At 34.4% G+C, this 18,426-nt stretch overlaps 1 protein-coding gene across 1 annotated transcript in view; it reads left to right on the forward strand.

The window, feature by feature from the left end:
* Positions 1-18,150, forward strand: part of LOC118680588 (uncharacterized) — a 30,493-nt gene extending 12,343 nt beyond the window's left edge. The window contains exon 2 of the mRNA XM_070111418.1: positions 18,121-18,150. Within this exon, the coding sequence (XP_069967519.1) occupies positions 18,121-18,150 (30 nt within the window). The remainder of the gene's footprint in view (positions 1-18,120) is intronic.
* The last annotated feature ends 276 nt before the right edge of the window (positions 18,151-18,426 follow it).

The raw sequence follows: 18,426 nt of genomic DNA on the forward strand, positions 1-18,426 counted from the left end.
CATCTGACATACTTCTGCTCGCCTGCCTTTCGAGTTTATTGTAGCCACAATTCGATTAAGTAGGGTCAGCGTGGGCTTCATGTGCGCACAGTCACACTCACAAGCGTGTATATGTATGTATTGAAGTGCGTGACAGCGTGGGGCACGTGTTGCTCTCGAACCTTTCCTGTGCTCTTGTGAAAACCTGCGCATTTCCTTTGAGCTTTTGTAGTTGTTATTGTTACTACTTTGCTTTCACCGATAAATAACTGTATATAGATATATATAAATTTCTTTGTTAAGCTACGCATGCTTTGCATTTGCTGTCCATTTCGCTTGACTCTCATTCATTTTTCAATTCTTCTGCACGGCAGCTTCGGCTTCAGCTTTCTTATCTTTGTTGCACGCTCGCCCATTCCATTTGTTGTGCGTAACTGTCTTTATTTTATTATTTACTTTTGTTATAATTTTTTATTTTCGTATTTTGTTTTTGTAAGTTTCCAATACAAATGCGCACTTGTGCCCATTTTATCTCTTACTTACGTCACTACACTTTTACTTTTCTTTGTTGTTGTTCACAGGAAACGAAAATATTTTGGTATCCTTTGTTGCACTCAAAGTAATTCGCAAACAAAGAAATAAGAGCTTTTATTTAAATTTAAATAAATATATGGAGATGATATAATTAAATAAAAGTGAAAGGGTTTCACTGACCCTTTTCAAATTCTTAATATCGTGTTGAGCTCCTAATAACTTCGGGTTGTGCATGTGTACGATATGTGTGCATGTATGCGTGTTTGACAGCATGTATAATTTTTATACTCTAGCAAAATGAAGCCATAGAGTATAATAGTTATCAAATAATTTAATTAATTCTTGCATTAAATTTGTTTTTATTTTGTAATCCCAAATACTGGGTTAAAAAATAAAAAACATTCCAATCCCGCATATCGGATTAAAAAAATTTAATAACAAAAACCGAATTAAAAATTTATTTTATGAAAAATATAATATTAAAAATATTAAAGAAATGAATAAGAAAAAGCTTAATCTCAAGCAAATAATTAAAAATTAAAAAAAAATTTGTTATAGAATTAACATTATTTCGCGTTCATTCTAAAAATAATATTTTCAATTTTTAATCCTGAACATTTTGGATTAAGAAATGAAATTTTTAATTTTAATCCCAACATCAGGATTTAAATATAAAACTTTAACTATAATCCAAAATTTTTTATTTAAAAAATTACAAACTCTGCCTAAAGCTAATCGAGATATATATGTAGTATATTTGAAAACAAATTAATATCAAGAAACTCCACTTTCCGCTGGCCTTCAAGGTCATCTGACCTAACTGCACCAGACTTTTTTATGGGGTTATGTCAAGCAAGAAGTATACAAACCAAAACCCGGAAATCTGACTGAATTGAAGCAGTTCATTAAATCGATAATTGTGGCAATCCCGACATCAACCCTTTAGGCCGCAATGAATAACTTTCTAATTAGGTGTCACATATGCGTGGCTAAGCATGGAGGTCATTTACGGTCCATAATTTTTAAAAATAACTAATAAAATAAAATAAAATTTGCTATGCAATAAAAAAAAAAACAATAAACGGTTTGTTTTTGTAGCACGATTGTATAAATGATCGGGTTGACAAGACGAGTTGAATTTCGAGTGAATATCGGTCCGCCCGTCCGTCTGTCCGCCTATCTATCTGCTTGTACGTCTGCCCGTGCAAGCGATAACTTGAGTAAAAATTGAGTTATCATGATGAAACTTCGTACACGTGTTCCTTGACACCGATGGAGGTTGGTATTGCAGATGGGCAGAAGCGGTATGTTGCTGTAAGCAGCAAATTTGGATACAAAACTGTAGTTTGGTAAATTTTCGTACCACCGCTCACATTTTGGTGAAATCACATATCTCCGGACCTGCTCGACCAATTTCAACCAAATTCGTTTTGTAAAATTATTTTGATTCCCATGTTACAGTGCGAAAATGAGCAAAATTCGAAAAGAACCACGCCTATTTCGCATATAACACAATTTAAACTTCCATCTGATTTTTTCACTTTCCAGTATGCAAAACAAGCACCAACGATTGTCTCAGAACTTTGCCTGAATAATGCGCTTAAAGTAGGCCATCTTATCACCGAATATTGGATCACAACTTTTTAAACTCCCAGATACCGAATATGTGGACCCCAGTTCCTACAGCGAAAGTTTTATCGAAAATATAGGTCAATCTGTGAGATATGTTATTGAAATTCAGGCTACTTCCTTTCCTGATAACAGCATGCCTGTATATCAAAAATGGGTTGAAGGCTTCTCTCAGCCCCCATATACTTTGTAGAAAGAAGTCGACCGGCTGACTTTATCTGCATATATCGCGAATATGTGAGTTATCTTAACGAAATCGAGTAATCGTTTTTTTTCTAGTAATAGTGAGCATTTGTGGCTAAAATGAATAAAATCAGATGCAAACTTGTCCTAGCCCCCATAACCCCGTTAACTACAATAATATTAGGAGTATCATACATCCCGTTGACTATACCTTATATATAGGTGATGGCATCTGAGTAAAGTTTAGCCTCTTCGGTTGAGGATATATCACATATATGTATGTCATTTGAAGATAGTTTTAATATAATTTTGGTTGTCACGAAGTAAGATATAACAATAACACTAAGTTAGTCTACGACCTATAATATAACTTAATTAAATACCAAATTTGATTGTAATCCCTGAAGGTATTTCTTCGGTTACACCCGAACTAAGCTCTTCCTTACTTCTTCAAAATAAAGTTATAAGTATTTCGCCGGCTTTGATCCCTCCAAGTTGTAAGAGTATAAAATGTTCGGTTACACCCGAACTTTGCCCTACCTTACTTGTTTTTGTTCAAGTCACTCAATTTTAAGAATTGTAATTTTTATCAATATTTTCAAGCAGGCTACGAGAGAGCTGTACAATATATTCACAAAATTTTTAGGCTGGGTAATATAGAATAATGAGAATATAAGTGTCTTCGAATATGAAAGTGGTCTCATCTCAAGACCTCATAGCAAGGACTCCTTACTAAATAAGTTCATCGTAACTAGAATTTATTATTCTGACCAAAGTTTGAAGCTATTTTGTCGTAATAATCACGAGTTTTTGCATCTCCGTAATTCAATCGAGAGTGGCCTGAGTGGAGTAGATGCGATGAAATGAATTCAGTAGTAGAAAGACGCAAGTCAGCTGGAAAAGTTATGCAGGCTTTATTTGGAGAACTCATGGAGAAGTTTTCATGAATTATCTTGAGATCTAATAACGTTTGTAGAGACGGGGCTGCAAATGTGCTATGTGATTGTTTATTAATATTTGTTTAATGAACATAGTTGGTGGTTCTTTAAAATGATACAAATAAGTCAACTTGACGACATTCGATTTTCTTTTAACAAACTCCGATTGATTGACGCAACGCAACTCTTACTTCCGACGACTATCTGACTTGACCGATTGACGATTTTCAAAAAGCCTAACCGACTTATCCGCTTTCTCAAAAACTGATGTTTTACGACTACTCTGCGACTCTTAACTTCGACTCCTAATTTCGACTACTAATTTCGACTCCCAACTTCGACTAACTTCACTGCTCGATCACTCTTGCCAACTGCACTCCTGGTCCTATCAATAGTTGCCTGCAGCGTTACCACCTGTATCATTACGCTGTCACCACCATCACTGTTTACATGTTATATAATTATTATTTTGAAAGCTGGTAATTACAATGATTCTGTTTGATATGTGTGCGATGAGGACATTTTCATCGATTCCATGAGCAAAGCAATATAATAAGCAACACGAAAATAAACCTATTTTCTTATTCAAAATAAAACTAAAGACAGTTATTGGACCTTAGCTCTGCTGGTTGGACTTTATCCTCCTATTCTTCAAAAATTCGAAAAGATTTACCTTTTAAAAGAAAATAGGCTATCCTGAATTTGATTAGATTCCTTTTCTTTAATTTTTTTTCAACATTTTACCTAAGTGAATTCTGAAATTTTCATAATATAATATTTACTTTATGGCTAATAGAACCTATACTTTCTTTTTAGGAGAAAAGGTTAAGCAATTATCATAGTCATAATAGTAATGTCATATCTTAGCTAGGGAGAGGGAATAACTCCGGAAGAGTTCTGAAATAATTTATTAAATAACGAATGGATGAAATCCCCTATATTCAAACTCAAGCAAGATTAAACTCAAAAATTTCGTTGTAATAAAATTTTATTTACTTTAACACTATATACTTACATGCAACACTAGAATAGTGCAGAAGCCTTTGAAAATGGTAAAAATTCAAAGAAATTTATATTTAGTTAGTTGAAACCCATTGGAAACGAAAGATAAAATAAAAAAATGAAAGGGTAAATATTTTACGGGGTATCTGTGGTCGGGAAAAAGGAAGGGGAGTGGCGTAGTTTAAGTTTTAGGGGTCATAAACGGTTTATGTTGATTTACGGCTAAACAAATAAGGAAGGCCTAAGTTCTGGTGCAACCGAACATTTTGAATACAGAATTTTTTCTCTTTCAAAGATACGAAATATTTATTATCTTTGAGCATTGAAGACAGAAGGTACTTTTATTATTTTATCATTTCTATTATTTTTCATTTTATTTTTCATATTGAATTTACAGTCTCACTTTAGGTTCGACTACCACTCAGTCGATGTACACATATACCATATATTACCTTATACCCACTTGTCAAAAGTCATACACTTTTATTATATTTCCAGTCAAGCGCAATAAACTACTTTCATGAGATTCCTCCCTTCATTCTCTCTTCTTTATGCTCAGAGTATGCCATTAGACGTATAAAATTTGTTTACCTACTTGATATGCGCGACACTTTCAATTTACGACTGCTCTATGATAGTGCTTTTCAACCCACAATGCTCACGGTGTCACCTTTTCTGTGCAGTAAACTCTACTTTCATCGCACTCACTTTCTCTAAACTCTGCATGGCAGGCGCTACCATTTCAAATTTAGATGGTTTGGTTGTATTTAAAGGCTGCTTGAATTTTTTCAGGAGGAAAATTATATTCATAAAATTCAGAGGTTCCACACAACTCGACTCAATTGCTTTGCGGTAAAAAGTGTTCGCATGCAAGTGGGATATAATAGAAATTAATTCTATTGGAGATGTAACTAATGTAAGCATGAAAAAAGATTTAAAATTGGCGTGTGGTCGTAATTGCATTCTAATATTTGTTGTTAAATTTTCATGAAGGTTACAAAATATAGAGTGTAGTCAGGTAGCCAAATCCGAAGATTCCGCTCCGTTTGTTTACTGATCCTCAAAGCACCTACAAAATACAAGTATAACTGTTATACCTTTTTCTCGGCTTTGTTAAAATATTATAAACTTATTTCTTTTGCAAATTACTAAATCAATAGAGAAACCCAGCTTAAAACTTTCCACATACAGTAAAAAAAGGTTTATTTTCTATATATGTATACGCTATAGATACCGGAAGTTCTAAATTCGTATATTAGGTATATGGAGGCTAGGCTTATTGTTGGCTCGATTTTATCCATGTTAGTCACAAAAACACACTGTCATAAGAACCAGACACTCTCATATTTTTTTTAAGATGTCCTACATATTGACCGATATAGGGGCTAAAAGAAGTATGGAACCGATATTTAACATTTTTTTTATTACGACGTATTATTTCTAAAAAAATATGTTCTCTGATTTTCCTTAAGATACCTTAAAGATTGACCAATATTTTCGGGAAAAAGTCAGCTGTAGTCACTGAGGCACACATGTTTGAAGGTACACCCTTAAACATTTTTATTCCGATATCGATATTTTTTGGACGTGAGATCGCAAAGTTTATTTCGATAACATTATTGGCTCTCGACTTATATACTGTAAGGGAAAAGAAAATAAATACGCAAATGGGCGAAATCGGACTGAACGCCTACTTTCGATGTAACAGAACTTTAAATTCCATTTGATTTTTTCAATTTCCAGTATACAAATCGAGCACCAATATATATCGGGATAAAACTTTATACGACTAGTGCCTTCATGGAATGCCATCTCATATTCTATTCAAGCCCCTACATACCGGGAATGTGAACCCCAGTGCGTAAGGCTGACTTTTTGCCGAAAATATCGGTTAATCTGTGAGATATATAAATTCGGGGAAAATGTTTCTATGATAGTAATATACCCTTATATCAAAAATGGATTTAGTCGGATTGGGAAGTATTGATCCGCCCCCATATACCTAATATAAAGATTTTCGAACTTCCAGTTGACCATAATTACCAAATAATAAATTATTAAACTTAGCTCTTTTTTACATGATATGATATGATATAAGCACATACAGGTTATCTTAGGTTAGGTGGTTGATCCATGTCGAGGCGTCTCCCTTGGATGCCTGTGAACGTTGGTCCTTTGTGTTACCCATAAATTCCTAAAAATGAATCACTAGATCCTCATAGATCGACGAAGAATTTCAGCTTACTACGAATTTGTTAAAGCGATTATTATTAGGCCCAACCACTTTGCTGGTTAGCCGAAGGTTTGTCCGCCGATATATTTCAATCTCTATTCAGATTTGTGAACAATTCTTAACGGCTGCAAATGTAGATATCATATTTTTGTAAATCTATACATGAACAGATATCGTATTACAAATATTTATGTGCATTATCGCCAGCATACGCTAACGTACTCTTAAGCACAGATATGTATTTATCAATTACCCATTTCTAGCAGCACTTGAAATTAATGTTCTTTTCGCGTATATTGAATAGAGACTGTAATAATTAATGGTATACAATACAATATTGCATTGGCTATGTAAAATATTGGAAATGATCCTGAAGTAATAATAAGATAAGAAACAATTGTGTTATGCCGTTAAGAACATTTATGATTGAGATATGTGTATATAATACCGTTATGAACAGTAGGTTATGAGTAAGATATGTACAATACAACTGTGTATGTTTTATATATATGAATTAGGATAAAGTATATAATATAATATGATGAGATCTGGGCAACCAGATCTGATTACTATTTGAACGGTGAACCTCAACCACTGTTGTTGACAGTGTCCAGTCGGAACACCTACAACTACGCGAGATGGACTTTGAGGACTGACTTGCTAACTCTGGGCCAGAAGGATCTCACAGTCGCACAAGTTTTGGTGGCTGACCGACCGACTCGCTTCCAATCGGAGAAAAATTATATAAAGGTGCCCTCACTAGCAAGCTTATCGGCTTTGTAGTTTCCGGTGATTTCGCTGCGACCGGGCAAATAACTCCTTGACTAAGTAGTTGTGCGCTAAATTAGAGAGTTCAAAGCTAGTATAGCCGTTCTGCTATCGGCGTGAATGCACACCTCTCTGAAGGAAGTTGCACTTTAGAATGGTACATTTACTGCTACCTTGATGGCAGCCACATCCGCATGAAAGACGTTACAGTGATCTGGTGGCCTGAAGCTAGAGTTAATGGAAAGCTTCTGACAGAAGACTCTTCCAACTCCTCCTCCCCCTCTTCACTTCGATTCAGCCATGAAAACGCTCACTACACCTCTTCTCCAACGGCTTCATTCCGCCCGCAAATCCCCCGTGTGTGTGTGAGAAGGTTCCAGGATTCTGTGAAGCTCATGTATTGAAAATATATTTGTTATAAAAAGAAACACGTCCAATAAATGTTTATGATTTTCCAAATTACCCAATATAAAAGTGTGTAAAATATTTACTTGAGCCCAGTCAATAAGTATCAATCAACAACTGTTACAAATTGAAGCAAATATTGCATCTGGCCCTAGTCGCAATGCAGGTCATATGAATTTTATTAGCCAATTGCGAATATTGTCAAGTAATACGAATTTTTTTCGACATTATTTGCATGTTGGCTCATTGAGTGTGCCACCTGGCAGCAATATACCCGCTAACGGCAATACTACATCACACTGTTTGCTCCATGAATGTGTGGAGCTTTTATTGGGATAAGGCAAATCAAATCGTCTCCACTGTATGCCTGCCATGTGAGCTTAAGCTGTGGCCAAGTTTCATAAAAAAACGTGTAAAACTTTTTATTGGAAATCGTTTTTTCGATTGAGAACGTGTGAAAAGTGTGTGTGGCAACATGCCAATTAGAAAGCGTGTAAAAATAACTGTAAAAAGAACTGTAAATTTCGGCAGAAAGCTACCCGCTCATATAAGAAAGTGTTCCCTATTTTGTGGTCTTGTTGTTGCTTATTGTCGAAAGCATCAAGCTTGCTGGCGTGCGCGTAAATAATTTATTGGACTTCATTCTTTCATTCTCCATGCTTTTATTGACCATTTAAATCGCTTAAGTGTAGCGCAGCGTTAAAGCGGAAAAAATCTCAACGCAAAATCCTACAAAAGCAAATAAAATCGTCATCAAAAGGAGAGAGATTGACATCCACTAATACTCACTGGGATTTTGGGGAAGTAAACACACATATACAAATACAAGCACATGTGTGCCACATATATTGTATTTTCTTAGAACTTTTATGCACGCACCTGTATACATTGAAATGGGTAATTAGTGTGCCTAAATGTATGTTTTGTGACATGCGCTTGTATGGGAGCATGCACGCGAGAATGTAAACTTGCTGCATTACATAAAACGCGGTAAACGACAACGAAAAATCACGGGAAATAAGTCGTAAAAATATATGTATATGTAAATATAAATATGTTTATACATATACATACATATCTACATCCATATACACACATACAAATGTATAGAATTTCGCTTAAGTAATTGATAATAATTCATCGATTTATACAATTTTTTTTCGTGATATAATCATTTACTCGCAGAACAAACATAACACTTATCAAGTTTAAGCTTCAAGCAGGTGAAACATTATTTTTTTCGGTTAATTTGGTTGACCATGACAAACAAATCATGCGATGTCTCTTTGATCGTTTTTTTAACCGCGCCGCGGTAAGACAATTGTCGGCCTAAAGTAAAATAAAAAAAAAGTCATTAATCTACATAATAATACCCGTTAAAGTACCCACGGAAATTTGAAAATAAAAAACTATAAGCATTTGTACAGAAAATTTAAATTATTAGTCAATAATTTCGTAATATACTTGCCGTGCAAATTTTATTTCTAAAGTTAATCTCAAAATTTTCAGTCGATCGGATAAACTTGTCAAACTTATTTGTATCGCAATATTGAGAAGATCAGTAATAGGGCGCTTGAAACCTCTACCTTCCTGACAGCGTCGCTGGTGTGCGATTCCTTTTCTGCCCTCAAAAATCATATTTTTCGCTAAAGGCTCCAAAAATTGTTTTAGAAACAGCGTATAATTTTTATGTTCATTAATAATGTCCAATAAGAGTGTTTTTGCATATTTTTGGTACTTTGGCTTGAAATCTGGATGGCTTTCTCAAGTAATTGGTTTAGCAAATGGAAGTTGTTTATTCAAAACTATCATAAACAAATTCGTTTCCAGAGTTCCAGAATCAAGTGTTGTATGGAAAACTCTTTCATCGCTTAAGGTATATTCACGAAATTTCGCGCGGATTATTATTTAAGGCAATAATCTAATCGCCGAAGAAATTGTATAGATCGGATGACTATGACATGTAGCTACCATATTAACTGGACGAGCGGAGTAGCGTACTTGCATGAAAAACTTTTTCATTTGATGAGATATCTTCACGAAATTAGGCACGAGTTATTGCTTAAGGCAACAATGAATTCTCCGCAGAAATAGTTCAGATCAGCTAACTATTGCTTATAGCTGCCATATAAATTGAACGATCGGAATCAAGCACTTGTAAGGAGCCTTTGTATTTGTAAAGTTTGCTTCGGTGCAACGGAAGCTAATATCTTTTCTTGTTATATGCTAGATTTACTATTTGTATCACTGAAAAACAGTAGAAGTGTGCACTTTGAAGCTCACACTTGCGTCATCATCAAAATTTGCGATAGAGTTGGCGAAATTTTACCGAGGTTGTGAAATTCAACTTGCATATACGTGTTTTACCGTAATTTTTTTAATTTCATTGTAAAATACTATATTAGTATAGTATCTAAATAACTAAAAGCTGATTTTGGGATGGCTTACATTAGCGATTACTTTAAAAATAATAAAAATACAGAAGTATGTAAATTGTTGGTACATATTGGCCCAATATTGTAAAGGGTTATGGCATTACAAGACTCTAGAGTACCTTTAAAGGGCACACCTGGTACCATTAATAATAAAATAAACATCTATATTTTATATATAATATACTAGGCGCCCTCCGCTGCGCTCGGGGACGCTCGCTCACCTACGTCCGCCCCCCGCCGAGCGCGAGCTAGCTCGCTCTTATGTTAGTTGATTCTCGGGAGCAGCAGAAAACTTTTATGCGTGCGTGAGTAAAAATTGAGATATCGTAATGAAACTTGGTACTGTTTTTTTGCTAAAAAAAAAAGGAAGAAAAGTTCGTAGATGAGCGTAATTCGACCACTGCCATGCCCACATAGTGCCAGTAAACGAAAAATAAATAAAATATAAAACTGTAATTGGGCATAGCTGATCGCAATGACAAGTGGCACTTCTGGGCCCTCTTAGAGTTTAAATATATACATATACATATCTCCTAAACCACTTTAGGTATCTCCTAACCACATTCGCTTAGGACGAATCTTTTAAAAACCCCTACCGACAGTGTGGAAATAGATAATCGAATTATACAACCTGGATGATACAAGAGGGTTTTATAGGAGCCGATTTCAAAATTGGACGAAGGCACCGCTCACATTTTGGTGTAAACCCATATCATAATATGTTTAGTAGCCTCGGATATAGTAAGAATCTGTGAGTGCATTGGGTCTTTTTAAGAATTTAGATCACTTCCTAAAAAAAACTGTTGAAAATTACAAAGCTTACTTAGACAAATTTTTTTGTAATTAAGAATCAATAGTTAGTTTAAATTTTCATTTACACGTTCTAAATTAAGTAAGCTCTATACAGGTTGCATCGATGCAATGAATAACAGTTTTTTATATTCCTCAATATTTTTGTAGTCCGTGCAATGCGCAATACCACCATTTTTTCATTGTGTACCAGGTATGGTTGCAATGTCACCTTTTTTCTATAACGATACGGTCAATTCATTGTCATATTTTATCAGTGTACAGATTATTTTTTTCAAAAGCAAACCAGCCACAGTTTTCATTTCTGTAATAAAACATATTTCCATGTAAAATCTATGCACTGATGTGTAATTCCCAACCGGTTAATAAAACATAAAGTAGAACACATAGTAATTTCACAGAAAAACTTGTAAGCGCACGAAAGGTATTAAGGAGAAAAGGAAGTTGAAGAGGAAATAAAAGATTGCTAAAGAAATGCCTAGACCGAAACGAAACTCTGACAAGTGAGTGAATTGCCAAAAGGATATATGAACGGAAGGAAGTGGCCGAGCATCAGACGAAAAACCAGATAACAGAGAAGAATATGAATTAGAAATAAAAGAATTTATGATCATGTGACATATGAAGGTGTAAGTGGTTGAGTTTGCTCTTCGTTCGTGTAGAAGCAATAACATGTGTAGATATAAACATACACCGACTTACTTATAAATGACACAAACACACGTCGTTGCAATAAATACGACATAAAACCAATGAGAAAAACTTTATAGCCATTGGATTAGCTTAACTTAGAGAGTTAGCTGGTATGAAGCAGTAAATTATTTGAACATAATTTTGTAAAGAATCTACGCAATATGCAAAATAATGCTTTTAACTCTTAAAGTATAAGTACTGAAGCGTTCATTGCAAGTTCTGAACTTTTTTTGATATATAAGTCTTAAAACGAGTCCATCGTTCATGGTTAAATGTTTGACACTATATAGTAAGCCTTTCGAGTCGATGACAAGTATTTTTTTATAAAGCTATTAGATTTTGAACTGATCTTGTGTTCTTCTGCTGTTCTTCTCTTCGCTATTTGGCGTCAATCGGAGATACCAAGCGCAGCCAGGTCCTTCTTCGCCTGATCTCTTCAACGGAGGGTATCCTTTTCCTGGGCCGAGGTTATTTTTCCTGGTGTTAAACATAGCCTTTTACTCTTCATCGTAATGAAGTTTAAATTTTCAAATCAAATAAATGGTGTTTTCGATAAATGGTTCAGCTTCAGCTTAAGCCATCTTAGCTTGATTGTTTATATATATGTATATTATATAAGATGTCCAAGGTTTCCTTATTGGTGTTACAAACTTCGTGGCAAACTTACTATACCCTGTTCAAAGTATAAAAGATATTGCCACAGATTACATTGTTGAGAAGGGTTGTCATCTGGGTCGATATTTTTGTAGGAACGCTACCTGCGAAAAAACAAATAAATTTTTTAATTATAATTATCAAAGCATACAGATTCGAAAAAGAGTTATGTCGTAGATATTCTTGAGATGTGCCATATGCCTAATTATTTTGTTAAATTAAATTAATAAAATATATTAAATATTACATGATAACTTTCAAACGCAACTAAAAGTATTTTGAAATTTTTTGTAACATTTTTAAAAAAAAGTAAAATTTTATCTGTTGATGATATAGTTTCAATACGAGTACTATAGAAAACTTAGGTTTGATATATTGGCAAGTTATTCCTCTATTTATTTGATTCAATATGGACCTTTTCGTCCTTAGGTCACTTTTCCATTGATAAATTTGAAAAGCGTTAAACTAAAAAGAGTAAACTTTCTACAGCACTTTTGTATTCGAGAAAGCTGCATGTTCAACTTGGAAGCTTTGATAGTCTATGATCGGGGTTCATTAAGCCTTCTTGGATAACCTTGAATGCCTACTTCCGCCGCTAGATCCATTAAATGCAAAACTATTTTGTATATTCAATTTCCCTCTGCTTACACGAAAAAGTAGAAATTGCTTATAGATCCTTGATGAACTCAATATTAAGCCGAATATTGCCTATATGTGCCCTTTTTTGGAAATCCCATTGGCTGATTGTATTGGCAGCGTATGAGTGACGTGCGAGTGTAACTCTTCATTTCTGAATTTATTGGTTTATCAACTTCTCCTAGCAGCGAAATTAACGGAAAATGCCGTGCTAGCTTCACTTGCTTACTCAAAGCCACGCAATCGGAAGCTTCCTGTAACTTATTTTACGGCCCTCAAACACACACACACTAAAATGCGGAAATCTTCAAGTATGCCAATAAGTTGCATAATTCCACTTTTTACACACGCATTTAAGTTTATTACGTCGATTTTATGATGTAAGGCTGCTATGTGTTGTAAGTGCCTGAGCAGTCATGCGGCAGACAGACGATGTACTCCGCTGTGCTAGCAGAAGTCTCGCATAACTCGTATTATATAATATTTGGGCATATTATTGCAAAGGGTGTTTGTTGTGAGCATACCATTTGCTTCGACTGGTTTGGATGTTCTCTGTGAATTTTTGGCGTTTCCGCATGCTCTTCGACAGGCGATTTATGTCGGCGCTACTGCCCGCCGGGGATAAATATATGTCAATACACAGAACGCATATTTCGCACGTCTTCACACACACACATATCCACATACTCACAATAACCCTCAAGTATATCCGTGTAATCATTTTTTGTATGTTCATGGCGTGTGCTCGTGTTGTTGCATATTAAGAAGCATATTTTCGTGCAATTGTCTGACTGCTGACAGCTGTCAGCGTGCGATGTCAGAAGCGGAGTGACGTCACATAAAAAACACATTTATGTTTCTTAATATGTTTATGAGCTGTTTTAGGTATTGGCGGGCGCACATCTCTACGGCCACTCTGCGCATTCGTAAACGCCTACTTAGACGTAAACAGACTGACAGGCAGTCATAAAATCGAGGAAAATCTACCGAAAGTATGAAATCAATCAGGCCTCACGCGAAAAGTGTGTAATAAAATAAAAGCATATAGAAATTATAATACTTTTACATATTTTGTCAGTTATAGATTGTGCGCTTGGCCTAAATACTACATGGGCTGACAAGTTTTTAGCGTAATAATAGTAAAGACATTTATATGACAAAGGAAATATTCGCTTGTAGCTAAATTTGGTGAATGTGGTAGATCTTTATTTCGGTTCACTACTCTAAAACAAGGTGAGAAATATTTTTTGAAGCGAAATTTCTCGGTGTAAGTGTAAAATCAAACAGAAAATTAAAATCAATATAATCCGTATACGGGCCCTAATCCGATTTAATAATAGATAGATTAGACTAACCTTAATCATATAAAACCATTTATCATGCTCGACATAATAAATATAGTGTATGAAAACATAACAAGAACCCGCTTGGAGTTTTCAGTCCCGGAAACTGGCGGATTATCAGAATGACTATTAGGTTTTATATAACAGAGATTCACTACTGATGCACAACCGGCAAAAGATGAAAAAATATACACATACACATACCCTGGATGTGAAGAATCCATTCAACTCAGCAAAATGGGCAAATATAATCACATACATATTCGACATTCAATACCTCATAAATATTATAATGAGCGATTGTAAAAGCAGACGACTGATTTTCGACACTGAGGAAGGCTCCAAGAGCTACTCAATTTTGAGTGGAGTACGACAAGGCTCAATTTAAGGCCGCCTCTTACGAAACCTAATGTATTCCGGGTGTCAAGAAGACAACAATCAATGATAGTCAAACTAATCGCAATTACGGGCGAACAGGAGCAGGAGCTAAACAACTAAATAATCTTCGGAATAGTTGTATAAATGGTCTGCGCCAATGGTTTTCTTCGATGAGTCTAGAACTGACTAAGTACAAAACAGAGGTCTTGCTCATCAGCACCATGAAAACTGAAGTACGAATACTGCTCACCATAGCAGAGATTACTTTACAACCACAACTCAAGTACCTGGAGGTAATACTGGATTCAAAACTTAAATTTAAGGAGCACCGGGCTCACACTTCTAGCAAAGCAAAAAAAAAATCGATGGGGTTTAGACAGAATAAGCTTACTATACAAATGCATCAATAAAGTAAATCACTCAATTCTAGTTAAAAACGTTAAGCTATTTATACTTTCATGATTTGTCAAATTCCGCACGTATGCGGATTACGCTACTCGGGGGAGGAGTCCAATGCTGTGTTTATTATTATTACATACAATACTAAAATTTTGACACTAACCCTTTAATATAGAAAGGTGTGGTGAAGTTAGCGGCTGCTTCTATGTTATTAGCGTTCTTCTTCTGATCATGACTCAATTCCTAAACGTACGTAATTTATAAACAAGAAAATATATGGTAATCCACATGGGACTCTGATGATGAGATACAGTATCCCCCGCTTAATTGACTCCCAATAAATTGATTTTCCCGCTTATTTGAACCACTTTATCGGTTACAACAAAAATATAATGCATTCAAAATACGTGTAAATTTTCCCACTTAATTGAACTCGGTTAATTGGTTAAAAATATGTGTTACTGAAAAAAAATATACCTTTAATTTCCCTTGGTTAATTGCACAAAAATTATCTGGCATTGCCTCACATACATATTTCGCAGCATTTGTGATAAGCAGCAGTTACCATCAAACCACCAAATCATAATTGATAACATATGTTTATTGAATAAAATATTTTAGATGGTGCTGATGTTGAAGAGTAAAAGAAAGAATATGATCCGTCAGTTCTCGAAGTTTTAAAATACATACAAGAAAGTTAACTTCAAATATATTTTTATTTAGAAAACAAGTTTTTGTGTAAATTAAAGAATATCGAATAGCACGTTATTTTACGTAAATAGAACAACATAAAAACAAAAATTACAGACTTCCTAAAACTAACATTTAAAAAATGTAAGCAACGATTTTTAAATATGTGAACGCAAGTGCTGCATACATATATACGTACAATAATATGCATTTTTTGTTTTTTAAGTTGATTTTTTTATAACAATAGTCTCTAAATATATAAGTACATTGTCTTGTTTTTGTGCTTCTGTTTCCATTTAAAGTTAAAAAATATTATTTAAAAATCATTATAAAAAACTAAATAAATACTTAATGTGCACATATGAATTGTTTTAATTGAAAATGCTCCTCGAATTTAGAGGGTTTGCTGTAATTGAACGAATTGTTCAATTTATCGAGTATCGGTTAATAGATTCCCCGGTTAATTGAACCAATTATCCGTAGGATACTGGACAAGGAAATATTCCGAAACTTTTGAAAACAATATAACTAACTCTATTTTTAAAGATAGGACTCAGCCCATAGAAGAGAACCCCATATCTATGTCAATATTTAGTTATTGTGATTAGATTTATTTCTGTGGCCTTATCTTAGAAACAAAATAAATCAGAGGCCAAACAGTACACCGATGAGATACATAACTCAGTTACGAAGAAAACACAAAACACTGTTTTAACTAAGCGAAACGAGTTGTCTGCTTATTATATGGGTTAAAAGATCTTTGGTCTTGCGATCATAGCGTCTAATCGATCCAATATTGCACAATAATATTGTTTATCGAATGTTTTTATTATGTTGGAAGTAGTATACTACTACTTTGCATCTATGGTGTTTTTTCCACTAGGAAACAATGTTTTTTGAAAACAACTTCTTGTTATTATAAATATTAATATGATAGGTAGTAACTAGAATAGGCCTTAATCACATTTGATCTAAAATATTTTATAAAAGATATTTAGATTATCAAATTTGGTTCAAATCAACGCCAAGCAGCATTTGACGTTTTCAACATCTCCTAAAAGTATGTCGCTCTTGTTGTACTATTTTTAACTGATCCGAAAAAATCAGACTGTAAAATCTTTGTCATTCTGCATCTGGAAAACGGACGTGATTATTTACTTATTACACCCAGTTTCACTATGAAGAAATTGTGCTAAAACCTTTACGTGCAGGCATGTACTTTCACCACGCTGAATTTTAATCGTAGATAGCAAGCTGTAAACCTGAATTCAATATAATTTAAAGAGTTCTAGAAACAAATAAGATTTGTCAGATCATTTTCAGTATGCAATGTTCATTCGTTCAGTGAGGTCAATTTTTATATTTGTGAGTAAGAACCGATTATTACGCCGTCTTATCCTTTTCCGATAGACAAGTATGGATGTTGAAGGAGGCGGTGAAGAGCTGTGCTGCATTCGTTGCGTTTCTCCTCTACCATTTTATTATATAACTAAATCCAAAGTTCATGTGTTGGCCAAGTCACTATAAATAACAAAGTTCATATCAAAATCCTTGAATATCGATCCTTCGATTATTTTGTATTACAATAAAAATGGTTTTCTGAATCCTAAAGGCTTAAGTTGGTGTTACAATGACGTCGACTAATTTTATAATAGCAGCCTTCGTTTGCGAGACAAAAAACAACCTCTAAGAACTGTACACTGAGCATCTTGATTATGCGGACGATATCTGCTTAATCTCTTCGAGAGAATCTGACATGTAGAGCAAAATCAACGACCCTATCGCCGAGTCGAACAAAGTTGGTTTAAAACTGAATGCTTTAAATACTGAATGCTAGGATGAGACCCACAAGGTAGCAGGAAGCGTTAAAGGCCTAAAGACAAACGACCGATTGAAAAAGAACTTGAGTCAATGGGCAAAACATACAGCGAACTGAAAGTCCTATCGAAAAATCGTAAACAATGTAGATATTTTGTTGCGGCCCTAAGAAACTAGGAAAAACTCTTCTACTTTCTCTATTACTTCTGTAATGAAGATAGTAATGGACAATAGCATTGGTTGACTACTTCCGAAGCAACGGGAACTTTCTGAAATTTGGGGGATGCTCCTTTCAGTGTATGCTAAAACAGTAATAAATTACTACCAGTAGGACTGAAATCGGAGTGCTTTTGCTTAACAAGAATACTTAAAACTCAATAAACTCCCCATAAATCTAATATTGTAATTTTATAATTTGTTAAGGCTCATAGCATTAATATAATATGTCGATAAATCTGATGACTTAAATCGTAAAACGTATTAAAGATAGAGACTGAGAGAATGTTTTGTTTCGTACACATTATAACTAGATAGAAAGAGGAGAGAGGGAGATATAGATATATTCATTGTTTTCCCTTGCTTTTTATTTTCAGTATCAGCCGCCGAAGGTCAGTGACAGTTAATGACTGACTATCATTCTACAGATTTTCGTTCAGAACTCGGTTGAGGCAATATTTAAATCCATTTAAGAATCGATTTTATTAGATGTTTAGGGAATTTACTTAAAATGTAAAAAGAAAATTCTATCCGGCGGCTCTGAATTACATACATATATTATGGTACTTAGAACTTGGAATCACCTTGATTAGGAGTTTAAGTATTTATTGCATACCTGCTGGCGGAACAAAGAGTCTATTTGAGAAAATAACGAAGAATCATAGTGATTACCTTTCGCGCAA

This window comes from Bactrocera oleae, chromosome 6 (genome assembly GCF_042242935.1).
Source record: "Bactrocera oleae isolate idBacOlea1 chromosome 6, idBacOlea1, whole genome shotgun sequence".
Classification (NCBI taxonomy): domain Eukaryota; kingdom Metazoa; phylum Arthropoda; class Insecta; order Diptera; family Tephritidae; genus Bactrocera; species Bactrocera oleae.